Source organism: Euprymna scolopes, chromosome 39 (genome assembly GCF_053919585.1).
Source record: "Euprymna scolopes isolate OS-2025 chromosome 39, ASM5391958v1, whole genome shotgun sequence".
In the NCBI taxonomy this organism is placed as follows: Eukaryota; Metazoa; Mollusca; class Cephalopoda; order Sepiida; family Sepiolidae; genus Euprymna; species Euprymna scolopes.
Window position 1 is genome coordinate 59,912,433 of NC_136520.1, and position 15,000 is coordinate 59,927,432.

Sequence of the window (15,000 nt, forward strand, 5' to 3'; positions counted from 1 at the left end):
GGGAATGAGTAAAATTTAGGTTTTTAACTGCCAATATTGATGACTGTTTCAATTTTTTATATTGATGACTGTTTCAATTTTTTATACTCAGCATTAATGTAGAATCCTTTATAGTTTATGTGTTACTATTCCTATTGATTATAATAAAATAAAAATAATGAAGATAGTAAATAAATTATGTATCTCTACTACTACTACTACTACTGCTACTATTACTAACATTATGTGAGGATGTATATAGGGAAAGGGCAGTAGTAAGTATTCGAGTGTTCTAGAAGTGAGGGGGGGGGCTTTGCTGAAAAAGGTTTGCAAACTCTTATTTAAATGAATAAATGCAAAAGTTGGGGTTCTTTCTTGCATCTGTTTCAAAGGTGCTTATGCTCTTATGTTGCTGTGCTATTTTTAAAAATAGTGTTTTCAAGTTAAATTCAAGTTTCACGATATCTTTTTTTTTTTTTCTTATTAAATTGTTAGGTGGAAGTAACATACAATAGTTACAAAATGCCCTCCCCTCCCCATGTTAAGAATGGCCTTTGCCACTTTGGTGTAGGGGGCTACTATCAAAGGCAGCAACTACTGGGGCACTATGTTGGGATTTGGGCAGCAAGATGTCGGTTCACGTTACACTTGAACTTCTGCATGTCAGTACAGTTAGGGAAGCAAAACTAATCGAAGCAAGCACAAGCGCCTCCTGGCCTTCTGGGCCTGGACGTTTTGAAGTTAATTAGGTTTAATCAATAATAATTCGCTCTTGTCCGTCCGTCTGTCCGTTCGTTTGTCTGCACTTTTTACTTAAATGGTGAGACTTGAGTCCCACTGTTGCTCCAGAGAATTTAGGACACCAAGAAACTTTTGCTCTTAGTTATTTGTTGGAGTGGGGATACTCATGGACTTATTTGCTTGGTTGGTTTGTGGGTGAGAGGGGGAAATGCTTCTCATATTATTTTGATTCTTCAGTTCTCATTTTGAACGTTATTTTCACAACAACGTTTCGATTGATGTAACCTCCAATCTTCTCCAGGTTTATCTTGTCGAACTCCGGAATCCTTCTATCAAACGCGGGCATCTGCACATAATTTTAAACGGGACCCTTTATGAAAGTACCACCCTCTTGTTCTGTCGGCCATGACTGGGTAGAAGTTCTAAGTAATTCGTAATTGTATTTTTAGTGTTGCCTGCACTAAAGATTTAAACCTCCAAAAGAGTACAACTGAATGTTGTACAAAGTACTTTATCCACTACGCCACGGGTGTTATTAATAAGTATTAGTGCATGATGGAATGGTAAACTTGTCGCCCTAAAGGAAACAACACTACAGCTTCATTTTAAAACTTTTATTGAAAAAATTAATTCAGGTAACTTGATTATTTAGTAGAGCTAACATATATTCAATGTAGCTGCCTTCAGCCTCAATCACCGCCTCGATACAGGTCCAGAACTGGAAGCATGCCTTTTCCGCAAGCGCCAGCAGGAACTCGGCGAATACTTGACGGATAGCAGCGATCTGACTGGCGTTGGTGTAGGAGGTCATGTTGGTGATGTTCTCGACATATGACCAAACGAAGTAGTCTAGTGCATTCAAGTCAGATGAGGAGGGAGGGAGGCCAGTGAGAGAAGGGTACAAAGTCATAGCATTCCTTCTGAAGCCAAGCCTGGGTCTCTTTGGATATGGGCCAACGCTGAGTTCTGCTGCCACACCCAGAGTCTGCTAGTGGCCACCTTATAGCACCAGAGGATCAATACATTCTTCAACATCGAGGTACACTTTGGTGTTGACTTTCAAGACGATTGTGAAGATGTGAGGTGATATGATGTGGCCCTCACTTGAAACCACGCTAAAAACCATAACTGTGGCTAGAAACTTTGTTTTCATCATCCTGAGCAGGTCCCTGTTATTCCTTGCAATCCAGAGATGCATTTTGAGGGTGCTGGCAATGGTTCTGTTGTCATGACTTGAATCGGTGGAGAGCATAAGTTGTATAACATCGCATCTCCGATCTCACTCATTGATGGTTGTGTCACTTTCATACATGATAGAAAGCTCCTATTGCTTTTTGGGATTTGTAGTCAACTGGCCAACTAGTAGATGGTCTGCAGCAAAAAAAAATAAAAAGAAAGCCGGTTTTCATTAAGCGGAAATGGAATCATGTCGACATTTCTAGAGCGACAATTTTATCATTCCACTCTAATTATCAATCGTCATCTTCAAAAATTCGGGAATGGCTTTGTTTTAAAACAATCTCCCAAAAGGTTGATATGCCGTAAAACAGTTAACGAAAACCTACCGAATTTGCATCCGCGTGATTTGATTATTCAAAAGAAGTTGTTTTGCTGTTGCGATTGCTACGCTCATCTACTGTCTCCAAGTTTAAGAACAATGTCCTGTGTTGTGTGCAGCATCGTCCCCACCCACACATTACCACAGCTCCATCGTTTGTTTGTTTTTGTGTCCGTATATATATATATATATATATATATATATATATATATATATATATACTCTCACTTTATGCATGTATTATCCGAGGATGCACAGGAGCAGCAGCAGCAGCAGCCGTGAATAAGAGACGACCCCCCCCCCCCATCCAACAGATTATATCACCAAATTCCTATCGCAGAATCATTCTTAAGTTCCCTGTCTCATCCTTTTAACGCTGCAGGATCCCTCTTTAGAATCGGCAGACCATAGGGATGCAAGCATCAGGCTGACATGGACTAATTCTCCCCCCTTATCCCATCATAATTCAGACTTTTTTTTTCCATTTATTTATTTTTATTATTTATTTTTATCATTTTATAACTCTCTTTCTGGGATGTTGCATTAAAATTGACTCATGGAAAACTAAAAAAAAAAAAAAAAAAAAAGTGGAATTCTGGTGATATTATCATTTCTTTTTTTTTTTTCTTCCAAAAATTATTCTTGGTTATTCATTATATCGGGATCTTAAAATGGAGAAGTTGTTTGATATTTGGCATGGAAAAGTAAGTTTTCTTTTTGTTGTAATTTTGCACGGACGTATTTCAAAATTGCCTTTATATGAGGATCTTTTGTAAGAGTTAAACTTTCTTTTTTTTTAATATACCAAAAAAAAAAAAAAAAAAAATTCAAGATTAAAAAAAAAATATTCCTGGATAATAATAATTTTTTCACCCTGATCAATTTCAAAGAAATACCTTTTGAATAAAAAACCAAAACAAACAAACATGGTTAAATTTCTTTAAAGAGTTCCACTGGAGAGAAAAAAAAACAAAAACAAAAAAAAAACGGCCACACTGGTCGAATTACTTTTTCAACATGAACACAGATATCTTTGGAAATTTTCAAATGAAATATTTAACACAATCTGGACTGAAAATTTATTTATATTATATTTCTCTTAGTCTGTTGATCTGTCTGTCTGTTCCACTTTTTCTCAGAAACTACTGGGTTAATCTGACTAAAATATTGTATAGACCTTTGCGATGATACAGTGCAGTGAACTAAGTACTATTGTATCTGTTTGATGCAGTTAGGGATTAATCACAAGAGTATTACATTTACTGTAGAAGTTTTCTTGGAAATAACTGGGCTAATCTGTTTAAAATTTTGTTTGGACCTTTGTTATGATAAGGTGCAGCTAACTAAGTATTATGGTATCCGGTCGAAGCAGAGTTAGGGATTAATAGTGATTACTATTTAATACAAAAATGAGCAGAAATTTAACCGTATTCAACCATCAAGTTTGTATGAAACATTCATTCTGAGTTAAAGGGCTATAACTTTTGCCATTTTTTTAAAATGGGCTAAAAAGTCTAGTATCGTAAGGATAGCATAAATATATTATGTTAAAAAAGAAAGATTTGCAAAGATGTATAACAAAAAATACCATTATCACGATCACCTCAAATCACAATCATCATCATAATCATCATAATTCCAGCAACTCTGTAAACATATCAAATCTGAACATCAAATGCTTCAAGCACAAACCGGATCTGTGTTTTTATGGAAATTGCTCCAGACAAGGCATAAAGCCACTTGATGTACGGAACTAAAAAAAAAAAAAAAATAGTACTTATGGAAATTGCTCCAGACAAGGCATAAAACCACTTGATGTACGGAACTAAAAAAAAAAAAAAAAAAATAGTACTTCAAGGTCAAAAACTTGCCAATGAGAAAGAAGTGTTAGCTGGAATAGATTCTGACCCTCAAAAACAGCAATTCTTTCCCCTCTGTCAGAAACATCGCTCATGGAATGTGAGGACTAAAGGACAAAATAAGGGAAGCGAGTTAACCCAAGATCCATTTCCTGCTCTTCTAAAACTGGCTCTACCCACAAAGACTTCTCCCAAACTAAAGATCTAGAACCGTTACTTTCCAAAAAAAATCTCCTCCCCAAACTGGAACCCTAAAAAAATGACTTCCAAAGAGCTATGAGTCGGAAGCAAGAATTACGCAGCTGCCGAAAGTAAATCCAAGATCCACTTTCTGCTCTCCTTGAATTATAACGTGGAGTCGAGTTTTTAAGAGATCCTTAAGACTCAAATCAGAAATAAATGTTGAATCATATTTTCTCCCTTCTTCTCCCTTACATCTTCATAATTTTCCATCCTTTCCTCATTTTTTTTTTTTAAATTGAAAAACCGATGTGTTCTTCTAATTTATCCGTTTTGAAAACATAATAATGTTGTTGTAAAACGGAAGATATGGAGATACAAATGGAAAAAACTTATTCAAGCAAGAAGACTAAACATGATAATAGCTAACAAGGAGGTAAAAACCTTCAAAATCGTAGATTTTTCCTTCCCATCAGAATTTTTCAACTCAAAGATCATTTTTGCATCCAAAAAATCCTTAAGCCAATCTTGCACAACTAAAAGGAATTCATGTTTTTATGTTATGATTCTCTCTCAAGGATATTGTGCAGAACTATTGACTCTTTCAAAGCTTAAATAGAAGAATTTTGGTAAAATTTATTTTCTTTCTTGATTATTTGTTTGAGCGTGAATCTTCGATTATCGGAATTTTACAATGGATGAGTTCTTCGATATTTGGCAGGAAATTGATAACAAAGTAAGTTTTATTTATTTTTTTATTTTTTTTTTTTATTGTTAATAAGATAAACTAAACACTGATTTGCTACAAGATTTAAAAAAAAATACACCACTCAAATGGTATGGGTTGAAAGCATTCAAAACAATAAAAAAAATAATCTATGGGGTACTTCTAATGAAGTTAGCGAAATATGAGTGTATTATTTATACTTTGTTATTACTCGTTTTCCCTCTCTCACTCTCTGTCTAGCTTTTACTATCTCTATATCTTTCTCTCACGCGCGCGCTTTCTCTCTTTCTCCCATGTTCTCTCTTTTTCTCTCTGTCTTCTTCCCTCCTTTTGTCTATCTCTCTTGTTGTCTCCCTTTCCCTCTCTTGCTTAAAATCGAACAAATAATTTTTTTCAAAGAAAATCGAAAATTTTGTGTTGATTTGGTGATATTCCCAAAAATGTGATAAGAAAAAAAAAAAAAAAAAGAAAAAGAAAATAGAAAAGCGAAATCGTGATTTAACCTGTGTATTAATAAAGTCGGGCCATTTATTGCGCTGACAGTGATATTAAAATGCCAAATTCATATTCATAATAAAATAGCAGCTTTCTAATATACTCATCATATATGTATGTAATTGATGGCAGAAAGTTAACTAATTTGTATATTGCTTTACAAAAGGCCATCTCATTAATTAACAATCTGTTTTTTTTTGTTTATTTTCTCATTTGGTGATTGTTTTTGTTTTAATATAATACAAGAGTTCCAATTTTGATTACTTTTTATATCACAGACAAAGGCTTAGTATTCTCAGAACAAAAATGTCTTTTCAGTCCTTTCTGGTTAATTTACTTCTGGATGTAGTGATTCTTGGTTGCCTCAGTTTTCCCTGGAAATGCTGGACACAGGTTCTGCTAGTTATAAATATTTCATATCAGTAAACAGAAAAAAAATAAATAAATAAATAAAATACTAGTTTTGGTTTTGTGTCCAATTGACTACTGTACACTCTTTTACCATTATCCTCGAGTGGCCTCTTATCCTTGATAAGTGGTGGTGCCTATGTAAAAAAAAATTCAATTTTTAAATTATTTTTTATTTTCATTTAATCCTTTTTGCTGTTGTCATTTTTTTTTGACTGAAAAATTTTGTTTAGTTGGAGGGATTGTGAAATATATATATATATATATATATATATATATATTAGAGAAATTAAAAAAAAAGAAATTTATGGTGATCGTATTATTCATAAGTGTGATCCTGAAAGAGCTTCATACTCACCGAACCGTAACACCCAAATTATCTGTAAGTTTTTTTTTGTTTTTTTTTAAATAATGCCTATAAAAACAATCCTCAGAATATTCCTAAAATAAATATGGTTATCACAGTTCAAAATCAGTTAGGTGCCAATAGAGGAGTGTGGTTGAACAATTTTGCACGGCATACCAGATGTGCTTATCATTGAATTCTCTTTTACTCCAACATAAATGATGTGTATTTTTTTAATTCTTCAGATAACTGTTCTTATCTTGAATGTTATTTCCACAACGTTCTGGGTGCAGGCGACACTGAAAAATACAGTTACGAATTAGTTAATACTTTTACTCAGTTCTGGTTGACAGAATGGGAGTATGCTACCCCCCCCCCCCGCCGTCAGATTAAATAGGGGGTTCCATTCGAAATTCCATGTAGATGCCCGTGTTCTGACAGAAAAATTTCCGAGTTTGACAGAAAGATTCCCAAGTTTGACAAGATAAACCTGAAGAAGGTCGAAGGTTACATTGACCAAAATGGTGAGCAACTAACACTAAAGATGAGAACAATAGTCTAAAGGATGTAGATAATATGATCCTCATCTCAAAAATTCAGAAATGTAAGACATTTTTTGTTCCTTATGTATCCCAGTAATCATCTCAATGGTTGCATTACAGAAAAAACAACAGAAAACAATTTGTAGGGATAACTTAGTTGTGATCAGTGTGTGTGTGTGTGTGTGATATTGTCATGACTAGGGACCTTAAATATTTCTATGATTGTTCTATTTACTTGCCTCCCCACAAGGGCAGAGTTAGACACAACGTCAGTTTTTAATGTGGGGAAAATCCAGTTCCCCTAAAATGGGGTACTCTAGATAGGAACAAAAATAAAAATTGTCTCAGTCATGAAGGATTTCTACTTCACCGACTGAGGAGAGTAAAGGTGAAGTGTAGCATCAGAAACAGATACTACACTGTGATCTTGGTCCGAAGGCTAAGTGACAACTTCTTTACCCAATGCTGAGATCCTTCTCCCATCATTAATTCTCAGACCGTCTCAGCAATCTCCTCGAAACGAGCTATGCCCTTCAAATATATCAACCTTCAACTGGAAATCCTAAATGTCCAAACTTTTTTCTCAGTTACTATAAACTGATACTGGAACTGGTTACATCTCTCATTATCCGACATTTGTGTGGGGAGTTCAATCTTTTTATTGTTGTTCACCTGCCCGTGTGTATGTGTGATATTGTTGTATTCAGATGTGCTGATCACTGAGTGCCAATTAAACAGTGACTATGTTCAAGAATAATTTAACAATATTTTTTTGTAGATAAATCATCTATGAGATAACCCCAGAGATTAAAAAAAAAAATTATGCCTGATCAGAATCAGACTTCCTACTGATGAAACGATCACCAAAGTGCCCTCGCATATCTTAAAAAAACTACAAAACAAAGACTGTTCAACATTCATGACAGAATCTTTGTGGACAGATCAGATATAGACTGAACTTTATTTGTGTCTAGGTAAAAGTCATTTGCTCCTGACAACAGGAAGTGCCTTTTTAGTTATTCCCCTTTGTTAGATATTAGATATTGGCTGGGCAATGCCAAAAGATGTGCTGGTCGATGATTATTATTATTATGATCGTTATTAATGTTTGCAAATAAAATTATTTATGTTAAAATGTTTTAATAGAAAGGAATGTTAGTTTTCATAACTAGCATAAAAAATGTTAATTTGAGGTTAATCTGATAGATGGAATTTAAGCTAACCATAATAATAAACAAAGATATGTGACAAAAAAACAGTAAGGATCTTTAAGCTATGTGTAGTGATGACGTAATAATCGTGAAATGTTTCTAATGCTGACCAGATCATGATTTGGGAAAAAACATTCTGATCTCACTCGTTGCTGTCTTTCTTTACTATTACATTAGTTAGTAATTCCATTTTTTTCTTTTTCTTTTTTTCGTTTGTGCGTTTAAAACCAAAAATGTTCACTTTCAACAAACAGTCCAAAAATGAAGGCTTCTGAATAAAATAAAAATATTCTAGAGCAATAAAAATGTCTCATTTCAAATTTTAAAAAATATTTGCAGGACTTGCACAAACCAAAAAGTTGGAAATTAATTAGGTCAATTCTTTAGCAATAGACACCGTTGTAGATATTTTTTTTCTACTCACGGCTTTTGGAAAAACTTTTGTGGAGCCAATCTTTACTTTTTCATAGAAGGTAGAAAAATGAGTTTGTTGAACAGAAGTTGGCCGTTTATCCAAAGCAGATCCTTATGGGTCCCTTTTCGAATCCATACGTCACCAATATTGTTGTCCTGTTTAGCGGTCACAATATTAAGGTGAAAGAGTCCTGGTGCTCACTGCGAGCGGTTAAACTATGCGTGTGCTTTCTGCTCCAAGGCAGAAATGTCTGGCTTATATAGTGCCAGACGAATCTATACTATCCTGGATATAGGGGTGGTGACTACCCCAGAACAATACTCAATGAATTTTTGACACACTTAAAATTTGATATGTAGGGTATTCAGACATGTGAAAAACTATTTAATCGGTTTTCATCTGGAGAAGAGGTCAAAATTGAAAAATTGGTCCATGGGGGTCGTTGGATTGTTATCTGTTTATCAATTGTATCACGAATGCGTATGCGTAAATCGTTCACATTATGTTAAGAATAAGTATGTTTGAAAACACTTTTTAAAGATCATGTCAGGTTGGCCTGATGGTTATAGTACTTGACTTCCTGTCTTTAGGTTTTGGTTTCGATCTAAGCTCGAGTATTATTTTTTTTTTTAATTACAAGACGTGAACTGTTTAGCAGAAACATAATACTCGCATGCACATGTCTCAGTTTTCATATTGTTGTGGTGGCACCCACTCATTTACATATGTGGATAATATTACCCATAAATAGCAAGACTCGGTTAGTCTGTGTTAACCCGAAGCCACCGAAGGCCGAGCCGAGAGCCGATATGTTCTCCAGCCAAGACTCTCTTACTTGACAACCATGATGTAAATATACTGTAAATATACTTTTCCTAATACACTTCTTATTGATCCTCCTTTGTTTGTTGAGTCTTCATTTGTATTGCCTTATACGTTATTTGGTTCAACTTGCAAACATAACAGTTGGCGACGAAGATGAACGTCAAACATAACACATATGAACTAAAATATAATATTTATGTGTATTTTACGACCGGGCAATGCCAGACGGCCTGCTAGTATAAGTAACTGAGTGCAGTAAAAAACAAAAAAGTATTACATGTGTGTGAATGTTATCTGAATCAATTATCCTGTTAAGCTGACAAATATTTTTGATCATTTGATGTATTGTAGGTGTACAACATTTCACAAGAAAAAATAAATAAAAGAAATAAAGCAGTGATAATTATTTAATGTGTAATAAAGTAAAGTCAGTTGGATTTGCGATTTTCCTATATCTGGTCTGGTGCATCTACCACTAGCCTCTCTCTCTCTCTCTCTCTCTCTCTCTGTTGGATTGGGTCCAAAAAAGAGTTTTCAATCTTATAGATCCCACTTTGTCAACTAAGCTCCAACCCCTGTCCCATCACTGCAATGTTGCATCTCTGTGCCTGTTTTACAAATATTTTAATGGAATGTGTTCTGATAAACTCATTGCACTTGTGCCCCCTCGGCATCTATATTCCTGACAAACCCGCTTAGCAACAAAATCACACCCCTTCACTGTTGAGGTCCCTAAATGCCGGAAAGCTTTCTACTCTAATAGTTTCTTCCCTTAAACAGCTAGACTTCTTGCTATCTGCTTCCCTGACTGTACTGAAATGCGGAAGTTTAAATGTAACATAAACCAACATTTTGTTAATCTTTCCTAGGCACAGTCCCAAATAGTAGCCCCTGCCATCCAAATGGCGATATGCTGTGTTAGGGATGAAAGTGAGCAAAAAAAAAAAAAGTTAATATTTCATTATGAATAACCATTTTATTTTATTGAAACGTTGGTTCATGTTAAGAATAAAATATATAATTCGAGTTCATACCTTCCAGAAAATGATTTATCAATGCACTTTTGCGAGGAATTCAATGATGTATCTCTGCTTCTGACGCACGTCTATGACAGGGGTTGATTTCTTTTAATCTTGCACCGTCAATATCTGCAACAGAGAAATAAAACTTTCAGGTCATGAATGCATAAATCCAGTTACCATAACAATGCAATTTGCAATCCACTCTAATTCATTCAGTAAAAAAAAAAAAAAATAAAAAAAAATAGGAGGCATTACGTTTTGGAACACCCCTCCTATGTGTGTATGTGTGCTTAGGTTGCTCTCATATTGTTTTGGTTGATGTGACCACTGACATTCTTCAGGTGTGTTTTATTGAACTCTGAAATCTTTACAGAATTTTAACAGAACAAATCCACTAGGGTAGATTGTTCTCATTCTGTCAGCCAGAACCGAATAGAAATTTTATATAATTCGTAATTGTATTCTTGATACTGCCCATACTGAGGATTGAACCTTCAACATACAGAAGACTCACTTAGAACTACTTATTACTTAAGGCTTTCATCCATTTTTTTTTTTTTTTTTTTTAAGAATTTTCTAAAGGCATTGAAAAGAAAAAAAAAGTCCTTTGAAACCAGTCACCCAATAAAAATGATAGACCCAGATGATGAGACAATGTGATGACAGATCTTTAAAAAGAATGAGTAAATAGCCACTATGTGGTTTCTAGGAATTTAATTAGTTTCTCATTTTGTTGAGGAATTTCAGTGGAGAGAAATGGAGGGCAAATATTTAAAAAAAAAAAAAAACAATACTTGAAAGTTCATGAAAAAACTTGGAAAAAAAAGAACATGAATTGCAAAATAATTTAATCATTACTGTTAACAAAAAAATACAACAGAAACGTTTTTGACTTTAGAATTTTAAATAAAAAATATTTTGTTTAATTAAAACAAAATAAATGTCTGAATTAATTTCTGATTCAACTTAATTTCTCTAAAAAACTAGAAAATACAGTACATTGAAAGCTAGTACACACACACACATATAATTATTCCAGGTTAATATTTTTGCAGAGGTGAAGCAATCAATGAATTTTTAACGAGGTTTATACAAGAGTGCTCAATACCGAAGTAGGACAAGATATACTTTTTATTTTTACATAAAATTTATAGTTCGCTACACATTCATTAGTATGTTTCGGTCAGCCAGTTACAAGTAACTAGACAGTTCTTAAGGCAACATTACTTATATACAAAGTAAAATCCGTAATCTACTTTTGTATAAGCAATAAAGCCTGAAGAGCTCTCTCGTTACTTGTAACTAGCTGACCGAAACATTCTAATGAATGTGTAGCGAACTAAATGCTTGTGTAAAACAAATTAATGAAAGACAAAGGATACCCCCTGTAGGGGCAGCTGCATGTGTAATTGTGTGGCAAGGGTTGTGAAATCCCCAACCACACCTCTCCTGAATCGGCACTGCTTGAATTCAGTGGCAAGGAGAAGTCCAAAATGACTGGAAACAATGCCGAGATAAGCAGAGAGCATATACAGCATCTGGAAGTCCCAAATGATACTGGTCACCCATCTGGTATTGGCCAGGTTCATCATTGCTTAACTTTGGGGATCCAATGGGAACTGGTGTGTCAAACGTGATTATGCCGTAAAACAAATAAAAAGTATATATATATATATATATATATATATATATATATATATATATATATATATATATATATATAAACTCAGATAGTCTTGCCTGCTTGTTTAAACCGTCCATCCCGTTTGTGAATTCCAGTTTAAAAAAATTTATCTGCTTACCTATTTCATGGCCGCCCTGTCATAAGTCCAATATTAAAAGTCACTGCTGCTATTCAAAACATACACAAAGTTAACAATATTTTTTTTGTTTTAACTTATTTTAATTTGTTTTCCTTACAAATAAATGTAATTTAAACCTATTGAATTAAAAAAAAAAAATCTGATTAAAATATACATATACAACATATAACTATAATCGTATTTATAACCATATTTACTGCTTTTTGTACTGCTCCTGTGGATGCTGATGATTTTTTTTTTTTCAGGTCTTACTTAAAAAATATTTTCTCTTCAAGAAGTAGGGGGAGGGTAGAAATTTGGTTTTATTAGTGCTTGCAGTAGTGCTCTGGGGGCTTCCTAAGTTTTAATTTTTCACATCACTCAAAAAAATTGTTTTCTCAAGACAATAAAAGACAATATAATCTCAAAATCAATTTTTATTTGGATCATTTTTCATCTTACCCTCCAAGGGCTAATGAGTAGACTAGTACTATTTAAAAAAAATAGCATGGTCATTAAATGCAAAAATACCTTTTATAAAGTCGTAAATAAATAAATAAATAAATAAATAAATAAAAAATAAATAAAAAATAAATAAAAAATAAATAAAAAATAAATAAATAAATAAATAAATAAAAAATAAATAAATAAATAAATAAATAAAAAATAAATAAATAAATAAAAAAAAAATAAAAAAAAATAAATAAAAAAAAAAAAATAAATAAATAAATAAAAAATAAATAAATAAATAAATAAAAAATAAATAAATAAATAAAAAATAAATAAATAAATAAATAAATAAAAAATAATAATGATGGGGAGGGGAAGACTAACCTTTCTAAAAGTGAAAAGTTGCAAAAAAAAAAAAAAAAGAAATCAAACTAATAATAATGGTGGAGAGGTGGGTTGCTGTAGGAGCCAACGTCAAATGTGGGTTGTAAATCGGTTCCGAAAATGGGGGATCGATTTACTAGAATGTTGTATATGAAACTGAATCCACTTCCAAATCTTTATTTATTAATTTTTTTTTCAATGTTTTTTTATAATCTGGAGTGTCTAATAATCTGCAGAAATAGTTGAAAAAAGACGAAAAGAAAAAATTGGAAGGGGGGGTGCCGATTGTTCAGGTGCACCTACATATTTTTACAAAAATATTTTCTTTACTCAAGTTGTGCGTGATGAAAACTAGAACTCAATTAAAAAAAAAAAAAAAAACTTTTTCGTGCCCAAAATTATTTATTTACGATTATTTTATTTATATTTTTTCACTGCAAGTTGGAATTGTTTTCAAACAAAAAAACAAAGCAAATATGTTTTTCTAATGTAAAAAAAAAAAAGCAAACTACTTATAAATTTACATATTTAAAAAGAATATTTGGGCTTTTTTACGACCTAACCCAGCATAGTTTAGCTCCTAAAAAGAAAACAAATCAGAGGCTAATACATTTCAATGGTCTTTAAAGATAACATACACGCAAAAAAAAATTAGTGGACCTGTAAAATGCACACTCCCTTGTATTTTTGTTTCTTTTCGTTTTTTTTTTTTTTTTTTTTTTTTTCGATGTATTACACCCATGTTATATGAAGAATTTTTCATTTTATCTAAGGGCAATGTATTCCATATTGTTTTCACTGGTCGCCATGTTTGTTTTTGTGCATGCGTGCATTCAATTTTTTGTGTGTACGAAATTGTGTATTGTTTTCACTGTATACTCACTATTCCACAGCTTACTATAACATATAATGACCCGACGAGTCACGGTTAGTCTAGTATATATATATATATATATATATATATATATATATATATATATATATTTATATATGGCATAATCGCGTTGAGACACCGGTTCTTGTCATATCACCAAAGTTAAGCAACACTGAACCTGGTTAGTATCAGATGGGTGATCATTTGGGAATTCAAGGCATTGTATGTGCACTTCGCTTATCTCGGAATTTGTTTCCAGTCGTCCTGTAAATAGACTGCACTTGCTACTGGTATTTAATTAATGTTGACTCAACAAAGTTGAGGTTGGAGATTGCGCATTTCCTGCCACAAAAATTTCATGCGCAGGCACCCCTTCGTGAGTATCCACAGTTTGTCAAAACTGAAGGAGCCTGTTAGCTATATATATATATATATATATATATATATATATATATATATATATATATATATATATATAAAGGCTTTGAACCTACAGACCACGTCATCCAAAATAAAAAAAAAAAAACACATCAATTTTCAAGTCTTAAAAAATTATTTGCAGTTAATGAAAAAAAAAATTAAGAAATTTACGTGTGGAGTTTGAACCTACAGACAACGTCATGCAAAAAACAAAAAAAAAAAGCACACTATCAACTTACCCACAGTAGAATTTTTACAACCCATTGTTCTATCATTGTTGCTAAGTGACGACATGGAAAAATGGCTTTACCGATGATAGATAAATTAAAATAAGTTTCTATTATCGGTAATTATCGGGGGGGGGGGGGGTATTCTGAGACAAAACTTAACTAAGATCGCTCCCAGACTTACACACTAAAATTCTGACAGTTTTAAAGAAAATCTGTTCAGCTGTTTCGGAGTGTATAAGGAACAAATTCGCACACACACACACACACACACACACACACACACACACACACACAGAAAGTTGCATTTATGTAATTGTAGAGAAAAGATATATTAAGCTTCAAAATGCGCAGGTATAAAGAGCGGTTATAATCCCTCTTTCTATTTGATGTTTTTTTTTATTATTGAATTGACAAATGAATTCATATGTATTTTATCACATCGTGTATTTCATTTTATATTATCCTTTCATCTTTATATGTTGAACTTCAAATATCCTCGTAAATCCCTATATAAAGAATCTATCCATATTTT

The 15,000-nt window shown here is 33.0% G+C and overlaps 1 protein-coding gene across 3 annotated transcripts in view; it reads left to right on the forward strand.

Annotated features, from left to right (window-relative positions):
• The window catches only part of LOC145263799 (uncharacterized), a 1,000,930-nt gene that overhangs the window by 558,682 nt on the left and 427,248 nt on the right, over positions 1-15,000 (forward strand). The window contains exon 1 of one of the 3 annotated variants that reach the window (XM_080120862.1): positions 2,549-5,053. The exons of the other annotated variants lie outside the window; for them this stretch is intronic. Coding sequence (XP_079976988.1) covers positions 5,012-5,053 — 42 coding nt within the window. The 5' untranslated portion in view covers positions 2,549-5,011. Of the gene's footprint in view, positions 1-2,548; positions 5,054-15,000 lie in introns of those variants that run through there. 3 annotated transcript variants of the gene reach the window in all.